At 37.3% G+C, this 25,097-nt stretch overlaps 2 protein-coding genes across 2 annotated transcripts; both read left to right on the top strand.

Moving 5' to 3' along the window:
• Positions 1 to 13,251: 13,251 nt before the first annotated feature.
• On the top strand, positions 13,252 to 14,762 carry LOC107721275 (forkhead box protein Q1-like). Its single transcript, XM_016529198.1, has one exon. It carries the CDS (start codon positions 13,403 to 13,405, stop codon positions 14,309 to 14,311), a length of 909 nt encoding a protein of 302 aa, XP_016384684.1. The 5' UTR covers positions 13,252 to 13,402; the 3' UTR covers positions 14,312 to 14,762.
• Positions 14,763 to 22,471: 7,709 nt separating this feature from the next.
• LOC107721287 (forkhead box protein F2-like) lies at positions 22,472 to 24,787 on the top strand. The gene is made up of 2 exons (XM_016529221.1): positions 22,472 to 23,574; positions 24,437 to 24,787. Exons 1-2 carry the CDS (start codon positions 22,620 to 22,622, stop codon positions 24,613 to 24,615), a joined length of 1,134 nt encoding a protein of 377 aa, XP_016384707.1. The 5' UTR covers positions 22,472 to 22,619; the 3' UTR covers positions 24,616 to 24,787.
• Positions 24,788 to 25,097: the final 310 nt, after the last annotated feature.

The raw sequence follows: 25,097 nt of genomic DNA, 5'->3' as shown, positions 1-25,097 counted from the left end.
ATATTTGGCCGAGATACAACTATTTGAAAATCTGGAATCTGAGGGTGCAAAAAACAAATCACCAACAAAATTAAGTTTTGATATATTTATGGTAGGAAATTTACAAAATATCTTCATGGAACATGATCTTTACTTAATATCCTAATGATTTTTGGCTTAAAAGAAAAATGGATAATTTTGACCCATACAATGTATTTTTGGCTATTGCTACAAATATAACTGTGCTACTTATGACTGGTTTTGTGCTCCAGGGTCACATGTATAAACTCTAAAGCAATGACTCAGTTAGGTGCACATCACCCATTAAATCAACACTATAACTGAGAACTGAATTGTCTAAAAAAATGAAAACAGAGAAACATTAATGTACTTTTATTCACTGTCAGAGTTTATCAGAGTTTAATCTGTCTGATTTAGATGGCCATTAGAGTCATTGGTAGGAGATATATTGAAAAATAAATGAAAGAATAAGACCAGAATACTGTCATGGCAGACAATTTACCGAGGCAACAGTTCAGGCAGAGACATCAGTCACACCTGACAGGGGTCTGTGACCCAAAACGTTGCCACAGCAAACTGGAAATTACAAGTCAGTGTACTGTACAGTTTATATCATCCATCAACTCTGTCCTGAGCACTTATCTAAATGCACTCTTTAGCTATTGTTTTTACTTAGAGGATCTGGACCGTGCGAATAAACATAAACATGTTCATAAACATACACACACATCCAAGAATCTGAGGAATTTACAGGTTTCAGACTTGTTGTCTTCTTACCTGAAGATGGTGGAGAATGTTAAAATAATCAAGCTTATCACATAATAACTTTATTTTTTAATAATGTGATTTTTTTATTATTTTTTCTAGCATATTTGGCATGAAATACAATTGCCTCTTATATTCTGTATGTCCCCATGTGCTACAGGTTGGGGAGGCCAGCATGTGTTTCTGCTCAGAAGAAAGGCGCTAATCAAGCAAATGTTCTTCGGACCGCCCTGTCAGTTTCACAAATTCCACGATGACTAATACTTGTTTTCGCAGTTGAAGAAGTTTTGAGTTCTAAAAATGACATTGTGTTTTTATTGTATGATCTGTGCACTCTTACCTCAAAAGATAAATAAATATTTGATATTACCCTTTTAACTTATTAGCAAAACCATAAAAAGACAATTTATGAACTGATAAACCAAACTTCCCTTGATCTTTTGACATATCATTGTACTATAAAAACATCCTGTAAGTTTCAGAACTCAGAACTTTGTCATTAGTCTAAAAACAGCTTCTATTGAAGGCAGTCTGGAAGGCAGCATTTTCAAAAAGATTGAAACTAAAAGACCATGCTGATGAAGACAAGCATGAATTTTTTAATGAGCCTGGATTGCAACACTGCGATTCTGGACAGAGTAAAACTGAGTTTGCCGTCATTTATACAGCTAGAGTAAATCTGGTCTAGATTAGATCTCTGCAGTGCCACTGTGTATGTTCTCTGACACCAGCATGATTCATCAGCCAATACAAAATGACTCAAAGCTCTTCTGTAGGCCTGTTGGCTTATCAAATATAGAAAGAACAAATCAGTACAGCAAGTTAAGCGCTTTGAGATTACAATCTCTATGTTGTGTGCTTTTCAATATGCTTGTATACAAAGGCATTTGATTTTATTTCAGCATTCAGCATATGTGATCTTATTCAACTAACAGCAATAAAATAATATTCTTTGCAATTAGACTTTATTTTCAAAAAGGCACAGTGTTTAATTTCTAAGACCAGACTGCACAAGTTTCTGATGTTTATTTTGCTCTTTTATAATCGAATCATTTGCACCTGCTTTGGTTCCATAAAGTGACATTTGAACATAGCAGGATACTTCCACAAAAGTAAAATGTATTTCCATTCATTAAAACAGTAGAAATACATACAATATGATTTATTACGCTGTCACATTGCTGTGCTTGACAATCTCATTCAGCAATTCAAAAGAAATACATGCACACACAACATAAAAGTCTGAGTGTGGCAAGTCTCTGACATTTGTGTTAAGGAAGAAGCATGCATTTGAAGTCTTTTGATCCCTCAAAGTATTTCTTTATTTCTAATGGGGATTTAGAGATTTGTGTTCATATTCAGAGTTGTTTTCTTAAATCGGCCCATGCCTCTTCAATCATATTTCTTCACTGATCTTCAATTAAGAGCCTGCTTGTTGTCTTAGATGTTTGTTTATTTCATGTGGGAAAATATTACAGTAAACAACTGCAGTGCTATCAAAAAGAAGATGAATCCAGATAAATCGGTCCACTTTTCTTGCTATCTCAAAGTCAGAAGTGGCCCAATTTTGAGAAAATAGGATATTTAATTATTATTTTTACATTTTCACACACACACACACACACACACACACACACAGGTTTGTTTTTGTGAATTGTGGGGACATTCCATAGGCGTAATGGTTTATATACTGTATTTTCTATTGCCCTACACCAACCCTACACCTAAACCTACCCCTTACAGGAAACTTTCTGCATTTTTAGATTTTCAAAAAAACTCATTCTGAATGATTTATAAGCCTTTTGAAATATGGGGACACTCAGAGTAATACTTATGCCATACCCATGTCATTATACAAATTTGTGGGTAACACTTTATTTTAAGGTGTCCTTTTTACACGTTACATGTACTTACTATTATAATAACAATAAATCATGCATAATTACATGCAAGTAACCTTAAAGCAAGCCCTAATCCAAACCTTAACCATATAGTAAGTACATGTAGTTAATTAATATTACTCAGTACTTACATTTATAATTACACTGTAACAAGGACACTTAAATAAAGTGTAACCAATTTGTGTCCTCATAAACAAGCACACACACACACACGTACACATACAGTATGTATATATGTTGTGATAAGACTTCAAAATAAACTGAATAAGAACACATTTCCTAAGATTACTTGGAGAAAGACAGCTACTGTCAATTGTGCAAATGAAACACATACAGTAACTTATACACTTTAGCTATATGACTTGAAAAATACATACAATTATTTTATATGGCAGACAACCAAGTTTCAGTCTGAAAGAACGGACAATTAGCTATAGAGCTCTGATTTAGACTCTTTACTTCAGACTTGGTCTGTTTATAAATGAATACATTTCACTGCTGTACTTTAGACCTGATGAGAAGAGTATCTCATGTTTTTTTTGCATATGTCTGGCCTATATCTGAGCCTTTTGTATATGAGCAAATGTTGTTCTCTCTGCAGAACCTACAGGCCACCTAGGAGTTTTGTTTATGGTAGCACGCGCCAGGGCTGCCGGAACTCAGCGCGAGCCCGGCTCGAATTTGTTTAGATGAAGAGGGAATGGAGTGCCTTGTAAGAGGGGTCTGAGAGGGAGAGCATTAAATTGAAAACATAATTCGCCAACACAGTATGCCAGTTCCTGTATTAAAAAAAGCACACAAAAAGGACTTTTTCACGTCAAAAAAGCAGTGCATGCCTGGGAATGTTTTTTTTCTTCTTGGTCTGCCTGAATATTTCCGGCACGAGATGTTTGGAAATTCTGGAGAAAGATGAATCATGGTTTGATTGCTTGATCAACAATGCTACTATAAACCATTGTGACTTCTCTGAGGGTTTCGTGCGATGCCCTTTTGTTTGTCCCTGTGCGCTGTGAAGTGTGTTTGTAAAACAACCTAAATAGTTCTCGCGCAACCACAGAGATTGCAATCTCGCTCCAGGCGTGAGCGTTCTCCTGAGAGCGCGATGGCTTTTCTCCTCTGAAAAAGTTAGCATGTCTTGATTGGCAAACCAACCCACACTGGAGAGGCAAGCCAGGTCTAGATATTGTGCTATTTCTGCTCATTCCCCAACAAAATTTTATAGATCATTGTGTGTGGTTAGATAAAAGGTTTAATTAAGTAGGGTTGTCCTGACCTAGGTGTGTATCTGTGTATGTCTGAGAGAGAGAGTGAATGAATGAAAATGAGTTAGAGAACAAAAGAAAGACAGCGAGAGAGGTGTTTCAACAGGTGTAACTGCCTGGTAACCGTCTTCTGTACTCATAATATTACTCTAAAAAAAGATTCCACAGGGACATCCGTTATTAAAGTTACCGGGTTGCAAAATGTTTTTCTCATAAATAATAGAAAGTTATAGACTAAAGTTCAAAAGTTTCATCATAAGTAGAATGATTTCTGAAGCATCATGTGATACTGAAGACTAGAGTAATGGCTGCTAAAAATTCAGCTTTGTCTTCATGGGAATAAATTACATTTTAAAATATATTAATATTATTTATTAATATATATAATAAATATATTATAAGTATAAATCAATTATAATATTATTTTTTTTATTGTAATAATATTTCACAATATTACTGTTCTTACTGCATTTTTGATCAATAAATTTCAGCTTTGCAGAGCATAAGAGACTTCTAACTTTTGAAAGGTAGTGTACATGTAACTGTTCCCATAAGGAAGAAAAAGAGGACAAATTTATGGAATATTACACTTGTGTACAGTCATGGCCAAAAGTTTTGGCATTGACATAAATTGTGTTTTGCAGTTTGCTGCTTCAGTATTTGTAGATTATTTTTCCACGTTTATATGGTATACTGAAAAATAATAAGCATATCATAAGTTTTAAAGGCTTTTATTGGCAAAAAATATATATATTCACATGTGCTGCTGATATGATTAGTCAATTAATGTTAGCTGGTCATTTTGTGTCAGGATCAATAAACAGTGAAATTATTATTATTATTTTTTTTTGTGAAAAGATCATTTTTTGGCCAATGAAACTTTTAGCAATTATTTAAAATGCATCTGATCACTCTACGTAATAATCTAGAAACAGTGTGAATGAAAACCACAACAGCTTAAGCAGCAAACTTTGCAAATCACAAAATGTATGTCACTGCCAAAACTTCTGGCCATGACTGTACACAAACTCAACCACCTGTTTATATTCAGTTGGTCTGTTCGGTATAAAAAAAATTTACTGATTGAAGATGCCAACAAACACTGAATGGGAATTAATACACTGCCAAAAATGACTTCTTAATGAGCTTTTCATTTTTCTTATATACTTGTTTTTCAGTTAAATATTTTACAAAACTCTTTGAAGATCAATTTACAGAAGCATATGGCAGGTTTTTAACTTGTTTATATACTTAATTCCAGTAGAAAATCTGTCAGCGTAGTATGACAAATTACACTTTGTATATTCAAAATTCAATACAGTAGTCCTCAGTGTTGTTCTCAAGTGGATTTATATATTTTGCAGTGTAAGACAGCTAGGTATTCATAACAGGGTGAATATTAATTCAAACAAACTGCTGTCTACTGGCACTCAGTTACCAGCCAAAAGGACTGAATGAGCCTCTGAGGCTACAGTGACATCCAAATGATAAAAGTGTGTAGTGAAGCCCAGCTGGCTGCCACACAAATGTTATCCTGAGAAATCCCTTTAAACAATGCCCATGAAGTAGCAATGGCATGAATTGCATGCTCGTACACTGGGTCACGAAGTGCACCCAAAACTAAAGACAAGTCCCAAGGGGACACGGCCAGCTTGCAGTGATTTGAATGATGCGAGTGACCTACTTGTAAATACAAATGTTTGGCGTTGATACTTCAGTGTCCTTCAATCATTCTGAATTAGTTTAGTGCTGACACATAAAAGCAGTGTGAGGGTTGGTCTGTCAGGTAGGCAGGACTGCATGGTGTCAATGTACATCTGTGGCCTTTCAGTCACGAATAAAGGTGCCTTCAGTGTTGTATAAATTGGGCTGGCTGATTGGCAACCATTTTTGATGTCTTAAGACAGATTGAACCGGTGACAAATATTTTCTGTTGGCATTTGATTGTACTGTTATTTAGTCTCACCTTTAGCTGAACTGTTTTGTGTAATGAAGAGTTGACACGAGTCAAGAATTCCACCATCACTCTCTCTCTCTTCCTCACACGCATACACAAACACAGACTATACAAACCTTTTTTTTACATACTTGCATAACAAGGCTTACGAGGAACCTGGTTTGAGTCTGACTCGGGTCATGATTCCATTCCACTATTCGTGTCTCCACTGCAATATCCTACAAAATAAAAGCAAAATGCCCCAAAATGGAAATAGAGTGTAAAAAAAAAACTCAATTTGACATCACAGAGGTGTCGACTTCCTGCTGTAAACACCCTCCTTTTCACTCAGGTAGGCCTGACTAGCGGAATATGAAAATAAAGTTTCTTTATTGGCATCTATATCCTTGGAATCTTTTCATTCCACAAAAAGGTTCTTTATAGTGGAAAAAAAGGTTCTTTAGAATAATAATGTTCTTCACACTTAGAAAAAAAAAGGTTCTTTTAAGAACTGTTCACTGAATGGTTCTTTAGGCAACCATAAATAGTTCTTCCACTGCGAAAACCCCCTGTTGAAACCTTTATTTTTAGTGGGCAAAACACTGCTGGTAGAACTTGTATGTTAATGTAACCCCTCTCTCCCGGGTCCTCACTGCCACAACCCGGGTCTGCGGCATGGGAGGCGGACGCACTAACACATTTACCTGCACAGCTCCTACTCGCTGGCCTCCGTTACATTAGACAAAAGTAAAGTGTACACAAAAGCTATGGAAAACATTATTCATAACAAGCAGTTATCTTGTGCTTACATTATCATTCATGGTGATTACTTTTAGCAGGGGACAAATGTATCCGTGTGTGTGTTAATGGATCAATGTTGAATTGCCCTGTTCTTTCTGTAATCTGCATCTGGATATCCATTTGTTCCAGTGTAACTTCCTCTGATTAATTACCCAAACAAATAAAAATTAGTAACACTGGATCAATACAGGACTATACTGACCAACAATAGCATCTGCCACTCGGTCAATGTCTCCAATGAACATTGTTTTATTGAGTGTACTCATACACACACACACACACACACACACACACACACACACACACATATATATATATATATATATGTGTGTGTGTGTGTGTGTGTGTGTGAGTGAATGAATTACTCATACACACACACACACACACACACACACACACACACACACACATATATATATATATATATATGTGTGTGTGTGTGTGTGTGTGTGTGTGTGTGTGTAAATGGTATTCATTTACTCACCTGCATGTCACTCCAAACCTGTATGACTTTATTTCTTCTGCAGAACATAAAATACAATATTTTGAATTTTGAAGAAAATATTCTGACCTTGTTTTGATCATACAAAGAAAGTCATTGGGTTCCAGAACAACAATGGATTCCACTGGCTACCATTGTGTGTATGGACAAAAAACATATTAAAAAATTTCTGCTTCTTTTGTCAATTTTATGATTTAAAGTACATGTTAATGTGTTTTAAAGAAAATGCTGACTGGTGTGATTTTTGTCATAGTAAGGACAGTTTATCATTCAATCACAGATTATTTTGCACCACTTAAGTAAATCATGCACAACTGTGCTCCAAAACAGATTCAAACTATATAACATAACAAAATATGAATATCAAACACCCACCCTGGTTTCTTTTACAGTAAATCACTGCAGCAGTAAAACAAGGGCGGGGTGTGTCGTGCGAAGCACAGTGCGTGAGGAGGGCGAGCGTTCGGATCCCCTTTCAAGTTTAGACAAAGACAGCAGAACGGCTACGCTCGCCAGGTAAACACAGATCCACCGGCAGACCATAAGGGTGGAGGGTGGGGGAAGCTTGTTGCTTACATTTCTCTTAAAAATGCCTCCTGCGCAGCACAGAGTGCAGCTAAAGCTGTCAACGCGTGGCATACAGTGCAGCTCATATCAGATAATTCACCATCAGATTTTTTTAAAGAAAATGCCTTTTGTAATGTTTTCTCCGGGCTGCATGCGAGCAGAGCTGCCGTAGCGTGTGAGGAGCAGCGATAAAGAGCTGAGGACCATCTAAATCAGCATGCGACATAGATTGTTCAAACATTATGTTCTCTTCTATATCCTAAACTTGTCATCACGCCGTCTTGATACACAAACTAGTGGATGTAGACCCACAGCACTTCGGTTCAGCCTTGCAGATGTATACACACAGTAACATTAACAGATTTTAGGTTTACTCTCACACACTTACATCACCTCTGAATAACCTCGCTGTAATAACAGTCCTTGCCTACCTCTGTATGTTTGTTTATTTTTCTTTTACTGGTTTGGCAAGTTAACATCACCTCAGGTGAAAGCTCTCCGTGAGTGTCTGTGAGTTTTAAAAAGTGCAAAGAAAGGACATACACACACACACACACACACACACACTGCACAGACAATGAGAACAGACGTTTTGTTGTTGAACACATGGCTACTCTCAGCAGAAACGGGGAATCACAGAGTTTACGTGTTTCAGATTCCACTCACATGAACACACACCCTCATGCACACAAGCCCATTTCACACAAGTGAGAAATCAGACCCTGTCAGAACTGTTCTCAAAACACATATTTTATATTCAGTTATTTTAAATTCATTGTTTCCTGATCAATAACAAGCCTAATCTTATAAGACCTGATCAAAAATAACATACTTCAACCATCCGCAATGAAAAATACAATCAAATGAATTCAATAATCAATAACTTCAATATATATATATATTTAGTGCTGTCAAACGATCAATCGAGATTAATCGCATCCCAAATAAAAGGTTTTGTTTACATAATATATGTGTGTATACTGTGTATATTTATTATGTATATGTAAATACAAACACATGCAAAAATAATGTTATGTTTATATATTAAATATATTTATATATAATATAATATATAAGAATATAAAATATATATAGGCTATATGTGTGTATATATACACACACACACACACACAGGTTAAAACAGGTGAGTAACCAGACTCAGTACCAGCTCAGATGACGAAGCATTTTTGTCCAGTTTGCTCAGAAGAAAATCCGTCAGTGCATTTTAATGACAATGCTGCAGTGCTTTCACATGACTGCGCTTAAATAGACTAAATGCAGGGACAAAATCACAAATTGTTTTAATGAAATATTCACTTCAATCCTATACAGACCTTCAAGCTCCTTTAAATTCTAAAAACAAACTGTTTTATGCCAGCAAGTAAACTCCATAACACGATTGGTTCAGTTTCTCACTCATAAACTGAAATAAACTGTCTGTGTTTTATTGTCAGAGACTCGAAACCACATTCAGAGACCAGCTTCTAACATGACACCATGCACCTGCAATCACTGCGACTCTGTCACGCCAAATACACACACACACATACTTTACTAAACGTTATACACTTGCTGTCACGCAAAGAGTTAGCAACACACTCAAAAACAGAATTAGGTTTCACACTTCATAGTGATAAAATGCTTTTCGCACTTGCAGATGTAAACACATATCCACTCAACAACAAACACACAACTACTCATTGTATCAAATTACACACTTGGAACAAAGATAACAAAAACAAACCTAAGTGGGAGGAAGGAGAAAATTTAAGGAATTCATTAAGAGAAAAAGAGAGGGAAATGCTGGGTGCAGTGTATAGCATGAACCAAACAAGGCATAAAACAGGTGCGTGTTCTCTCATGACAGCTCTGTAAAGGGGTGTCTCTGGGATGTAATCAAATATGAAATACTTTTCACACACATAGAAACACCGGTGCTGCTATAGGAGCCAAAGCCTCTGTGATAATGAGAGCATAGACTCGGCTGCTGTATCATTTCTCTCGGCTGTTAGCTCAGCAGTGCGCTAACATCTTACTGTCATTTTATGTGCCAAAGCTAAAACGGTGTAGTAATCATAGCATCTGGTGGTGGTTAAAGATCTGGGCTGGTAATCCAAACTATAGAAGTGATGATTTATCGGCTGGAGAGTGGCGTCAATTGCTGACATGACCTCTGTGAACTCTGTGAGACCTTGTCAAGGCACTCAATCCCATTCATCAACAGTAATATAAGTGGTAAAAGTGTGCTGTATGTCACTTTGGAAACAGCTAAATAACCAAATCTTAACCAAAACACTAACAAATCCATAACCACTAAATGGCCAGTATTGAAATTCTATACTATTTTGTGTAAATAAATGAAAAACAATACAGTAAAATCACTTTTTTTTAAATGTTTAAAGTGAATTTAGGCATCACATCATTATAATGTGCAGTTTCAAAAATGGATCTTTATTTTCAAATAACAGTGTTATTAAGTTATTAAAGGTTAACTTTAATTGTGTGTTAGATGACGGTAAAGGTAATGTAAATATAGAGGAACTGAGAATTAAAATTCAATATATATCAATACTGATAAATGAAATTAATCTCTAAATGTCAGTACTGATATACAGTGCATCATTATTTAAAAGTGATTTAAAATCTGTTGTATTTTAACACCAAAATGTTTTATTTGCAAAATAATACCCAGACAGCCAAATAAATTCTTGAAATACTTGATGGCTTAGTTGGTATTTAAAACTAAAAAGATAAGCACATGCTGGATCCTATCTAGTAAACACTATGATAAATAGATGACTTTGAACTTCTTCTGTTGAGAAAAAGATCATGACACCTGCATTTAAAAAATGATAAGCCACACACACACCTGCGCACACACACATCGCATCGCATTGCAGACAGAAGGCCTGAACTTAAAGTTATCAGATGGCCGCTGGGGCTAAACACAGCAGGTATGAGGAGAACGATCATTTCAGCTGTCACAAAGAGAGAGAGGTGGTGACTTTTGCAGGCCCAGAATCAAACTGCCAACCATTTAATATGGTCTCTTTCTATTAGTGTTCGATTACACTTCTAAAACGGAGAAAGCTTGGTTGACATGCCCTTTAAATGTCAGTTTTAGGCCTGCTCATATGTTCAGCCTGCTGGAAATCATTTCGTCTTGGAATGGTAGGGAAATGAGTAAGCACAGGGCCGAAACTCTATCTGACTGCAGCGGGTTGAAGCCGCACACAGTGCCAAACTGCTAAATTCATATTTATTTGAGTTTATGACTGTGGAAGCAGTCAAGGTTTTTGAATATATCCAGGGATATTCCAAGACATTTTGGTCTCTTAACAGAAATGTGGTCAGCATCATACATCAGGACATAATTTATTTCAAGACAATTCATCAAAGTAAAAGGTTTTGTTGTTTAAAAATGAAGTAGATCTGTGTTTCGTGTGTGGTTTATGTGAGTGGATTTACCAAGACCTTTTAGTTTTAAAATGGATGATTTTCCAAAAGTATGGTTTACATATGACAACTCTAGGCCTGTGACAATGGAGGTCTGTAAGCGTTTCAATGCATGGATGAGTTTAGCAGTATAATGTATGGACGTTTTATAGTGCATATATCCCTGTTAAACTAATTGAACTGTGACCCTGCACACCCAAAAATGAAAATTCGGTCATTGACACAAAAGAGGACATGTTGTGTGCTGATAAATAAAAAATAAAAAAACTTTAAATATCGGTACTGATGTACTGTGCATCATTATTTCAAACACAAAACTATTGTATTTTTCTGTACAAAAATGAAAATAATTTACTCACCGTCATGTTCTTCCAAACCTGTATGACTTTCTTTCTTCTGTGGAACACAAAAGAAGATAGTTTGATGTCTCAGCGTTTCTTTGTCCATACACTGAAAGTCAATTGGGTCCAGTGTTGTTTTGGACTCCAGTATTCTTCGAAATATCTTATTTGTTGTGGAAATTTAAGTTATGGTTACCGAGAACCCAACAGTAACACATGCTGAGACTGTCTCCATGGAAGACTATATAATCATTTGTGTATGTATGTGTATTTGTGTGTGTGTGTTTATAGGCACACACCACAAGTCGCACAGGCTTGCTTGCCTGCCCCATGAACCCAGAAAATTACACACACCATCGGTGCACAAGGACATGTTTTGGATTCACTCAAAAAAAAAATATCCCAAAGGCTTTATGTAGGTGTGGTTCAAAAGACAGTTAAATGATTATCACTCACCTTAGAGCATGTTAGGAACTTATAGAACGTCATGACCTTTCACTGTGCCTTCACCTCTGCTGAGAGAATAAAAGAGATTTGCTCAGTTGGATTTTTTAGACAGGTGTTGTCTATTTTTTTTCCATATACTCTCTGACCTGTGTGTGATCTCTGTGGCGCTTCTCATCCCTGTTCTTACCGTTTTAGGTATACGTGGCCCTCATCCAAGTTCATCATAAATGCGGTAAACTTCCCCATTCTTTCAAAAGTCAGCAACTGCCACAAGCAAATTGTTTCATTAAACATGTAAACTCAGTTTACAAAGAGTGATCGTGAGTGACACGTTGATGTCAGGTATTGGGTGCGTCAGAATCAGGTGTGACATTCCACATACCGTGGCGAGGCCATCTTGCCAATTTCACAGTTCAAATGAATTAGCAGGCATGTTCTCTTTGTCTAGCAGTGTATTTATGTCTGTAAACAATGAATAAGCAGAATGGGGAACTCAACTTTGGTCCAAATCCAGCTATAAAGAATGTTTTTTTCCTGATGATAGAGCCAAAGCCAAGGTCATGATAAATTAAGACGTTATCAACATAAAAAATAATAATAAATGCTCTCACAATACAGCCAAACTTGCATATTCACATTTATTTTTTGATCATGGTGAGGACATCTTCTGTTTTATAAACTATAAATCTTTTTGAATTACATTATAAATGGTTCTAGCAATTTCGTGTTTTTCTATCCTTGATGATCGTTGAGTTATTTAAATGGTACATTCAAATATAAAATGTGAAACACTGAGAACCTTCAAATATCGTCACATGTCGTTTCTTTATGACTCGTTTCTTAAAATGTGTCCCTCATACTGTATAGGCAAACTACACACACAATGGTTTCACTATAATTGTGAGTATATTTGATACATGCCACTGTTTTAATGAGTTTTCATCTACAGGTTGATAATGTACAGGAACCCACTTAAATTTAAACCTCTTTAACCCTCACACAAACCTGTTGATATTATTAAATTTGAAGCAAAACATTGAAATGATGAATAGCCTTTTAAATACTTAGAACCACTTCAAACATATACAGAATTCATTTTGACCTTACGACTCCAAACCTCACACACACTCCCTACAGTTACGGGGGCAGGTGAGCATCTCTAAACCCTTAACTCGCGTGAATGCGCTTGTGATTGATAGGTCTAGACTCTAAGCCCCGCCCTCGTGGGCTGTCCCTACCGAGCGATTATATTAACGCCAGCCGGTGCAGTCCGTTCTCCCATGAGGACTTTTTAACCGATAGGAAGTGATAACTGTTGTTTCTTTAATAGACTTTGACATTGACTAAGACTGAGCACTCCCGAAAGTGTTGCTCAAAACAAATACTCTTTGAGCTACTCAGTAAAGTGACAGAGGCGCCTTACAATGAAGTTGGAGGTTTTCTCTGCGAGTCGCCTTGTGGACAAGCCGCTGGACCTGTGCAGTGACATGGATGTGAACGTGGCTTCACCGCTGTCCACGGAGGAGGAATTGGGCTCGGATGGAGACTGTTCAGCCAACAGCCCAAGACCAAGTGCCCCCGTTTCGGACGGGAAGGCGAAACCATATACGCGTAGACCCAAACCACCATACTCCTACATCGCGCTCATTGCTATGGCCATACGCGATTCCAACACTGGCCGCCTCACACTTGCTGAAATAAACGAGTACTTGATGAAAAAATTCCCGTTCTTTCGGGGCAGCTACACGGGGTGGCGCAACTCCGTACGGCATAACTTGTCATTAAACGACTGCTTTTTAAAAGTGCTGCGAGACCCCTCGCGTCCGTGGGGAAAAGACAACTACTGGATGTTGAACCCACGTAGTGAATACACTTTCGCTGACGGCGTTTTCCGCCGGAGGAGGAAGCGCATCAGTAAGAAGATCCTGAGCACTTCGGAATCTCAAGAGCGCGCGCCTGCGGATGACAACCGGCTCCCGGCGCGCGACAAAACCTCGAAGTTTTCCAGTTCCTTCGCCATAGACAGCATCCTCAGTAAACCGTTTACGCGGAAGGAGCAAAGCACAGAGGACACGTGTTTTGGTACCAGGCTAATGTTGTCAGCGGCTCCCCACTTTCTGCCAGTCGTCATGGGCTATCCGCCGCAGACCGGATTCCAGGTCAGTTCTGAGGTGTCGAGTGCTTTTCCGATCTACAGGTGTAATACGGCAGACATTACTAACATCAGTCGAATGCCGGACATACCGAATTCCCTTCCGGGTTTGGCACACTCCCACACTACTGTACAAGAGACTGGATATCACTCATTCAGAATAGACTCTCTGCTGTCATGAAATGACAAGTGAACATGCCCATTTGCAGACATTCGCACGCTTAAACGCAATTTCTTTGGTCTTTGACACACCAGTCATGTGCACTTTCCTCTGTTAAATGGTGTGTTTTAGGCCTATGTGTGTTTTCGTGATTTAAGTCCATGCACAATACTTAGCCTACTGCAGTGCTGCGTGTCTGCTGTTTAGATGTCTTCTTTAGATGAATCAATGTCGCGCCAGTGCAGTGTTTACTGATTCCATTTTCATTTCTTGTAAACGATGGCATAACCATGCCAGTAATTATGGACAGAATATGTATTTAAATGTAGTCTACTTCTTTGAAAGATTGTGTTGGGTTACACTTGTACCGTGTTTTATGTCTGTGTAAATATGATGGTTTATTTAGAGCTGTGCTCAGTTGGACAATATATGCAGTTGTACTTTCGTTAATAAAAGAAAATATGACAGAGAATCTAATTTTCATTCATTATTCATTCTTATTCTTACTTTGAGTGGCACTTATTAGGTCACGAGATCCTGTTTTCATCACTAGCCTAACATGTTTTTCTTACAATGATTCATTTCTGATTTAGAATCTTTCTGAAATCTGTGCTACCAAAGGCAAAGGCGGTAACACAAACACTGAAAATGAAAATTTTGATGGATGTACAATTTCTAAGCATTAAACAGTGACAAAATACATAATCACGACAAATATAACAGCGAACAGAAATCACTGTCGCTTGAGATGGTAACCATGGCAACCGTATGCCGCCCAGTAGCCTATTTTCCGGTAGGATAAGTATCAGACCATACCAGACAAAACATAGACTAATTATTATCATTAGGCATCACTTTATGACTTACATACATAGAAATTATTTACTGATTCACTTAATCACAAAAATGTTAATTTAACCAGTCTTGGAGATAGAAGCCCTATACAAATTAGTAGTTGACCCCTTAATTCGCACACTGCTTAAATTTACCATAAAGAGAAGTATACAAAACTTCCTCATAACGTGAAATTACAAGGTCTGTTCACTGACCAACAGACCACGTTTCAGGAAACTTGTGATTCCAAAACAGTTTCTCTTCAAATTATTGCAGAAAATTCAACACATGTGCCGTCAAGCATGAGTCACTGAAGCCGCAGCCACGCATGCACGCGCCAAATAAAAGTCGAATGTTGTCAAAGTTGGAATTAATGGAAACGACACTTCTTGGCAAACAAGTCAACTCAGTCTAATGAAGCATTCAAGTTTATAAAACAACAGTGTCCAGTTTATCCAGAAATATTTCATTTCATTTTAAGCTTAGGCCAATAGTTTATATGCTACGTTATGTTTATCAGTAATTGATATCCTTTATATAATTAATATCATAAATTAATATCTATAGGCAGTGTTTATTTCTTTTTGTGGTTGATTTAGGCTATAAATGGAATATAGCCTAGTTACACCTTTATAATCAAAGCAAATGGAAATGCGTCAATAAATGCAAAATAAGCTCGACGTCATGGCTATTACAACTGGTCGGGTGCATATCTACAGTGTTTGCAGACGAATGGACTTCCGTTTGAAATCACACAAATACAAAAGCGCATATAGCCATGTTCGGTTAAACTCCAGCAATCTCACACCTGGCTGAAGTCCATGACAAAAGGACAGCCACTTGGACAGCAAGACATTAATCATTAAACAGCTAGCCTATATAACGAGATCTGAACCGTTTTTACATTTCTTATTAATGCAATTTTTTTTGTAAATTGGTGGTATTTTTATCACGACATTTATTTCTTTCTTTATTTATTTTGCTTGTCTCAAGCATGAAAATATTTTGCGCTGTCCGCGGTACTGAAGCAGGGCCATCGTTAAATTTTCAATTTGAGTCTTTAGTCACGCCATCTCCTTGGGTTGACAGTCCTGTAATTTTCAGGCCAGGGAACGAGCCTGATTAAGAGCAAACCAACTCTCCGTGGACTTGTCTTGCTTCACTTATATCACTTTATGTAAGCTACTCCCCAGTGAATGAATGAATAAATAAATGAATGAATTATTTATTTAACTAGGCCTAATTAATTAACGAATGAAGGCAATGTTCTGTTGTATACAGCGCCAAAGCGAATCCACAATCGGCATAAATAAAAACTGATAAAAGTTGAGAGAATTCGAAGCATTCGAGGATGGTCGCCCTTTATTGCACTATAATATTATAAAGTTAAGGAAAGCTCACAATTTTATGTACTTTTTGTCGTTATGGCACGTATAAACAGCAAGTAATGCATCGCATTGTCTGGCTGTCAACTTTTAAATGCTTACTTTTTTTAAATGCTTGCCATTTAAGTGCGATGCTGCAACCTGCAGGTGAACTCGCGGAATGACACACCTGTCTATGTAAAAACCATTAGCAGAGATTTCAAGTCCATCAGGATCACTTCAGCCGCAAATAAGCGCTCATTCGTAGGCTTTAAATATACAGGCTTATTTGGAAACCACGTTAAATAAACATACAGACCAATGGAGGGGTTATCTACAGAGATAAGTTCAAGACAACAAGAGCATGTTTAAACCAAATTAATTACACATGACAATATACGAAACGAAATATACAAAATACATTACAATACAATACATTCCTTCCGGTGTCACTCATTGCAGTGCAAACACTGATATCGAAACCAAATTACCGCACAGTAAAATGCTTTCAAACAAGGATTTTGTTTAGGCTACATCGATTTAACTTGCACCAAAAAAAAACAACAACAACAGCAAGCATCAAATACATTTAATCTTACAAATCTCGTAGGTTGAATTTTTCAGTGTGTAAAGCTAATGGGTTAAATAATAGGCCTAGCCTACCATTCTTCAACAGAGCAATATTAGAACTGAAGGCGTAACTGTGATACAATAATTATAAAATCAAACATCAACGGATAAAATATCATGCATCATTTTCAACTGTTATAATCTCTAATAATTAGTCAGTTAATTATCACTGTCCTATATTTCAAAATCTTCTCGATTGTTAGCGCCCTCTTCCTCAAATAATTTAAAGTAGGCTACACTTTACCCTAAAATATTTCTGTATATTGTGGCTGTGTCAGGTGTAAGTCTACTTTCTGATTTTTCTGATAGACTAGCTATTTCACATCAGGCATAAAATGGTCTCGGATCAAGGGTTGGCTGGAACCTTCGATGCGTATAGTTTGACAATGAATAAGTCATAAATCTTGTTTACAGTGCCTCGATTAGGTCTGTAATGAAAATAGATCAGTGCGTGTATGTGTGCAGGCTTACGCACATACACTCATAGCGATGGCCTGTGTTCAAAGTCTCGTGCAGAGCTCGGTTTCCTCTAGAGCAGCCGCGGGTATCCGGGACTCGGCGGGGGTCAGGCGCTCAGCGGGCGGGGGAAACCCGGAGAAATACTGCTTATATAGCGCGGGAACATGTTTTTATCCACATCCTCACGGTGAGCTAAAACTAGGGGATTGTTGATTCGCTTTGTTCAAAAGAACACTTAAAAGAGTTGGGTAATTAAAAAGGGAGGGGATAAAAGAGAGCGCGACAGATAACATATCCCGTGCCATTTATGAAAAAAAAAAGAAAGCCTAGAGCCATAATGCTCTATTTGTTGACTATAAATATAATGCTATTTATAATACCATAAATAATAATATGATAAACCGTAAACAAATAATATGAATAATTAAATAACAATATGAATTAAAAATATAAAAATGCAGAGGTGAATCTCACAATTCGATTAAAAATATTCTGCTGATCGGGACTTCAATCAGTAAAATAACTAGTCTACAAAAAAAAAAAGCTTTTTTTTTTGTGGACATTTATTTCTTTCTTTATTTATTTTGCTTGTCTCAAGCATGAAAATATTTTGCGCTGTCCGCGGTACTGAAGCAGGGCCATCGTTAAATTTTCAATTTGAGTCTTTAGTCACGCCATCTCCTTGGGTTGACAGTCCTGTAATTTTCAGGCCAGGGAACGAGCCTGATTAAGAGCAAACCAACTCTCCGTGGACTTGTCTTGCTTCACTTATATCACTTTATGTAAGCTACTCCCCAGTGAATGAATGAATAAATAAATGAATGAATTATTTATTTAACTAGGCCTAATTAATTAACGAATGAAGGCAATGTTCTGTTGTATACAGCGCCAAAGCGAATCCACAATCGGCATAAATAAAAACTGATAAAAGTTGAGAGAATTCGAAGCATTCGAGGATGGTCGCCCTTTATTGCACTATAATATTATAAAGTTAAGGAAAGCTCACAATTTTATGTACTTTTTGTCGTTATGGCACGTATAAACAGCAAGTAATGCATCGCATTGTCTGGCTGTCAACTTTTAAATGCTTACTTTTTTTAAATGCTTGCCATTTAAGTGCGATGCTGCAACCTGCAGGTGAACTCGCGGAATGACACACCTGTCTATGTAAAAACCATTAGCAGAGATTTCAAGTCCATCAGGATCACTTCAGCCGCAAATAAGCGCTCATTCGTAGGCTTTAAATATACAGGCTTATTTGGAAACCACGTTAAATAAACATACAGACCAATGGAGGGGTTATCTACAGAGATAAGTTCAAGACAACAAGAGCATGTTTAAACCAAATTAATTACACATGACAATATACGAAACGAAATATACAAAATACATTACAATACAATACATTCCTTCCGGTGTCACTCATTGCAGTGCAAACACTGATATCGAAACCAAATTACCGCACAGTAAAATGCTTTCAAACAAGGATTTTGTTTAGGCTACATCGATTTAACTTGCACCAAAAAAAAACAACAACAACAGCAAGCATCAAATACATTTAATCTTACAAATCTCGTAGGTTGAATTTTTCAGTGTGTAAAGCTAATGGGTTAAATAATAGGCCTAGCCTACCATTCTTCAACAGAGCAATATTAGAACTGAAGGCGTAACTGTGATACAATAATTATAAAATCAAACATCAACGGATAAAATATCATGCATCATTTTCAACTGTTATAATCTCTAATAATTAGTCAGTTAATTATCACTGTCCTATATTTCAAAATCTTCTCGATTGTTAGCGCCCTCTTCCTCAAATAATTTAAAGTAGGCTACACTTTACCCTAAAATATTTCTGTATATTGTGGCTGTGTCAGGTGTAAGTCTACTTTCTGATTTTTCTGATAGACTAGCTATTTCACATCAGGCATAAAATGGTCTCGGATCAAGGGTTGGCTGGAACCTTCGATGCGTATAGTTTGACAATGAATAAGTCATAAATCTTGTTTACAGTGCCTCGATTAGGTCTGTAATGAAAATAGATCAGTGCGTGTATGTGTGCAGGCTTACGCACATACACTCATAGCGATGGCCTGTGTTCAAAGTCTCGTGCAGAGCTCGGTTTCCTCTAGAGCAGCCGCGGGTATCCGGGACTCGGCGGGGGTCAGGCGCTCAGCGGGCGGGGGAAACCCGGAGAAATACTGCTTATATAGCGCGGGAACATGTTTTTATCCACATCCTCACGGTGAGCTAAAACTAGGGGATTGTTGATTCGCTTTGTTCAAAAGAACACTTAAAAGAGTTGGGTGGGAGGGGATGGAGGGGATAAAAGAGAGCGCGACAGATAACATATCCCGTGCCATTTATGAAAAAAAAAAGAGCCATAATAGCCATAATGCTCTATTTGTTGACTATAAATATAATGCTATTTATAATACCATAAATAATAATATGATAAACCGTAAACAAATAATATGAATAATTAAATAACAATATGAATTAAAAATATAAAAATGCAGAGGTGAATCTCACAATTCGATTAAAAATATTCTGCTGATCGGGACTTCAATCAGTAAAATAACTAGTCTACAAAAAAAAAAAGCTTTTTTTTTTTTGGCCACAACAGTAGACATACCACCATACACTACCAGTCAAAAGTTTTTGGACAGCAGGATTTTTAATTAATTCTCTTCTGCTCACCAAGCCTGCATTTATTTGATCCAAAATACTGCAAAAACAGTAATATTGTGAAATATTTGTAGTATTTAAAATAACTGCTTTCTATATTAATATATTTTAAAATGTAATTTATTCCTGTGATTTCAAAGCTGAATTTAGCATCATTACTCCAGTCACATGTTCCTTCAGAAATCATTCTAATATTCTGATTTGCTGCTCAAAAACATTTATTATTATTATTATTATTATGTTGAAAACAGCTAAATAGAATTTTTAAAGTTTTTTTGATGAATAGGCAGTTCAGAAGAACAGCATTTATCTGAAATATAAATATTTTGTAACATTATAAATGTCTTTATCATTACTTTAATGCATCCTTGCTATCTAAAAAGTATTAATTTCTATAATTTCATAATTTAATAATTAATATATAATGATTTAAAAATACTGACTCCAAGCTTTTGAATGGTATAGTGTATAATGTTACAAACGATTTTATTTCAGATAAATGCTGATCTTTGGATCTTTCTATTCATCAAAGAATCCTGAAAAAAATATACTCAACTGTTTTAATACTGACAATAACAATAATAATAAATGTTTATTGAACAGCAAATCAGCATATTAGAATGATTTCTGAAGGATCATGTGCACTGAAAACTGGAGTAATGATGCCGAGAATTTAGCATTGTCATCAGAGGAATTAATTACATTTTAAAATATATTCAAATAAAAAGCAGTTATTTTAAATAGTAAAATTATTTCACAATATTACTGCTTTTGCTGTATTTTGGATAAAATAAATGCAGGCTTGGTGAGCAGAAGAGAATTATTTAAAAAACATAAAAATCTTTCAGTCCAAAAACTTTTGACTGGTAGTGTGTGTGTGTGTGTGTGTGTGTGTGTGTGTGTGTGTGGTGGTCTGTCTACTGTAAGCAATGTAATTTTCTTTTGTCTGTTTTAAAATAAATGTTCCTTTTAATTTTAACATTTAAAACAAAAGCAATAACAGACGAATTATCCGCAAAACAATTATGTTTTAAAAAGTAGGCCTTAATCTTTAAATATGTAGTAAGCCTAACCAATGTAAGGAATTATGCATTAGACGTGTTTACGTTTATATAAATAAATTCATATTTAGGCTATACTGGTCTAAGACTGATGTGACCCTTCTTTGCTTGCGGAAGCTGTCGACGTCCAAATGGCTAATTGGTTTTTTCTTTTGTTAATGAACGCCGGACTCAAGGGATGTGCTGTAGCCCCGGGCTGTAAGCTGATCCTGGAGCGCTGTGTGTGGTATCCAGACCTCTCGACAGAGACAGTCTGCTTCCACTCGAGCCAAAGTCATTCCTCTCTCTCCCCCCCCCCCCCTTGTCCATGTCTGTCTCTCGCTGATCTCTGTCTCCCTCATTTGATGGTATGGTTTATTTATTTTAGTCCTGCTGGCTTTATTAAGGCCTCTCACGCTCATTGAGTCCTTGTTCGTATTGACAGCCCTCCAAGTCCATTAGATGAACCCATCCAATTAGAATCCGAGTTGCAAATGCGAATTTCACAAAGTAAACACTAGGATTAGCCTTCAGCTCACTCGATAAACTAAAATAATCTTTATTAAAAATCATAATTCTATTATAGCCAACTTTATTCTCATAAAGCGTGCAACTCTGACTGCCTCATTCAGGCGAAATGGCCAAAGCATAGCCTATTTTATAAACAAGCCAAAAGAATAAGCAAGCTTAAGCCAGAAAGATGATGATAATGTCGAGAGACGCGATGTTTGTGGTCGCATAGTGATAGATTGAGGGTCAGTTGATTTTGGTGGACAGTGCGTGAGGCTCTGGAGAGAGAGAAAGAGTTGAGTTTGTAGGGGTCTAGGGGTTTGAGGGGGTGGGTGAGGCGGGAAAGGAGGAGCAATTAGAGGAGAGAAAGCCGGGGAGAGTTATTGAGTGATTGGTTGTCGAGTTTTGTTTAGTTGAGGCGCTGCACGCACTCAGTCTTTCCATTTCTTCCTCAAAAACGGACTACAGCCGCCAGGATCAGAACGGAGCTCGTGGCAGAAAAAGAACCGTTTCAAAACGTTAATAAGGACCACGATTACGCACGTCACTTGGATATTTTCCCTAACAAAAAAACAGGATTTTGATCACAACGTTAAAGCCAGAAAAAGAAGACCGTTAAGTCTACATGATGCCTTGTTAAATTAGCATAAGCGTGGCGTTTATTCTTGGAACCTGTGTTTTCTTGAACCTCGTTATTGGTTATCGAATAGGCTATTTCTATCTTTTGTGGCTTTGCTTAAGCCTTTTCTTCTGTCAACGTCAACGTTTGTCAGCCCGCTGTGTTTGTACGTCAGCGCGGGACAGATGACGACTGAGAGCTCCCACGGACCACTGCGCTCGACGCCCCCGATGAGGACCAGTCCAGCGTCCAGCGCGCTGCATCCAGGACTGATGGACGCGACAGCTAGCTTGGAGGACCATGGCGCAGTGTCCAAGACTAAAAAGACTAACTCAGGACTGCGACGCCCGGAGAAACCGCCCTACTCTTACATTGCACTCATTGTGATGGCAATTCAGAGCGCACCGACAAAGCGACTCACACTGAGTGAGATTTACCAATTCTTACAAACACGCTTCCCGTTTTTCCGAGGCTCTTATCAGGGCTGGAAAAACTCTGTTCGGCACAACTTGTCTCTGAATGAGTGCTTCATTAAACTACCAAAAGGACTTGGGCGGCCAGGGAAAGGACATTACTGGACCATAGACCCCACCAGTGAGTTTATGTTCGAGGAAGGGTCATTTCGGCGAAGACCACGAGGATTTAGGAGAAAATGTCAGGCCATGAAACCCATGTACAGAATGATGAACGGCCTAGGGTTCGGTTCCGCCATTTTACCTCAGAGCTTCGATTACCAACCTCCCACCGGCGCACTTGCGTGCCATGGCACTGGCTATAACCTGGACCTGTCTGGTAATGGTTATGAGTCAATAAACAGCGGGCACCATGGTCACATGTCCCCCAGCTCAAGACATGGTTATATGGCTAGCTGTCCAGTGCCTGGGAACGGAGACTATGGCGTGGAGAGCAACACCAGCCCAGTCCCGTCTTCTCCTGCAATAGCGGGCGCGCTTGAGGGTCACTCGCCGTATTCAGAGGGAACAGCACTATGGGCTTCTTCTTCAAATTCTCCATACCTAAAACAGCCTACTACAGTCTCGACCAATTCGCCGTCCACGGGGCAGCATCCCGGCATATTCACCTACTCCCTGGAACAGGGTTACATACAGCCAAGTGCGAGAGACAACACAGACATGTCAGGTAAAAGCAAATAACGTAGCCTACATATAATCTCTGAAACATTTAGATGGCATTATATTTACTTTGAAATACACGTGTTATAGTTATTACGTTGTAAAATATAGGCCTATCTATAGGCTACATTATTTTATAACAAAAATCTAATCTAATCTAAAAAACGAATTCGAAATTCCAAAGCATAAAAAAGAAAGCTCTCAGAATGTCAAAATCTCAACATATTAGGCTTAAGATGATTATAAACTATACAAAATGTTCTGAATTTATAGCTGTTAAATTCATCCTATAGCTACTTTGTGAGCATGGCTCAAAAGCGTTGCATCTTTTGCAATTGAAAGATTTTTTTAGGCCTACGTTCGACCACGTTTTTTGTTTTGTTCGAACAGCTTGGGTACGAAACAGAAAAATGCATTATAATATGGTATTATACTAACAATAAAAATGACAATAGCCTAATAAGAATGATTATTATCAGACAGGGGTTAAGAGTCATTCCACTTTTATCTAAACGTAAAATATATTTTAATAAATACAAAAATGTGTGAAGCTCATGCAATAAGGCAATTTAAAAATAGTACAATCCAAAAACATACATTTTATTGAATATTGTTGAAAAACAATTTGGATACTTATAAATAAAATGGTAAAATAAAATTTTTTGCTACACAGTATTTAGGCCTACACTTTTAAATGAAGCGACAGGGATATTTTAGGCTACTCTCAAATACGGGGGTAAAAGCTTATATATGGGGCTATAGCCTACCCATGTATGAGCTGATAAAAAAAAAAACAACAACAACAACATAATTTTATGCAATGTTCATGATGTGTATATTTATCTCACTGTGTATATATCTGTCCTCAGTGGGTATATCGCGCTATCCGACACATTCTTCCCCAGTCGGAGAACGGAAGGACTTCATGTTGAATTTTAACGGAATTACATCTTTCCATCCGTCTGCTGGTGGATATTATCATCACCATCATCATCACCATCACCACCATCAGAGTATGCATCAAGACGTCAAACCTTGCGTGATGTAGGCTAGTCCGCTTGTTGCGGAGCAAGTTGCACAAAGATAAGCACTTGGATAGCTGCGAGGTAAAGACAATTAATGAAGGATTAATAATTGTACACTCACAAGATGCTTGGAAATGTATTTTTAAAAACCATGCAGCGAAAAAGCCCCTGGCGACATGACTTGACCTCACCGCACCAAGCACATATGAAACAGTTAAACTCATGAAGTCATGGACTTGCCACTTTATGCCTTGTGGTTACATTTCAGTAGAGTTTGAATTAAGCACATATAAGTATATTTCACTTAATCTGTATAGTGCAATGTGATGTTAGCAATAAAACATTTAAAAGGAAAGTGTGTTTTTGCCTGACCGATAGGCCAAGACCCTATACCCCTCTATCTATCTATCTATCTATCTATGAGTGAAAAATCAAAATGTGTGTTTTTCCCCATCAGTGTTTTTTTTATGTTGATTACAATCACCTATAGTTTAAAACCCTCCAA

Source organism: Sinocyclocheilus rhinocerous, unplaced genomic scaffold (genome assembly GCF_001515625.1).
Source record: "Sinocyclocheilus rhinocerous isolate Xijiao unplaced genomic scaffold, SAMN03320098_v1.1 scaffold271, whole genome shotgun sequence".
In the NCBI taxonomy this organism is placed as follows: domain Eukaryota; kingdom Metazoa; phylum Chordata; class Actinopteri; order Cypriniformes; family Cyprinidae; genus Sinocyclocheilus; species Sinocyclocheilus rhinocerous.
This window is presented reverse-complemented; position numbering and strand designations above follow the sequence as displayed.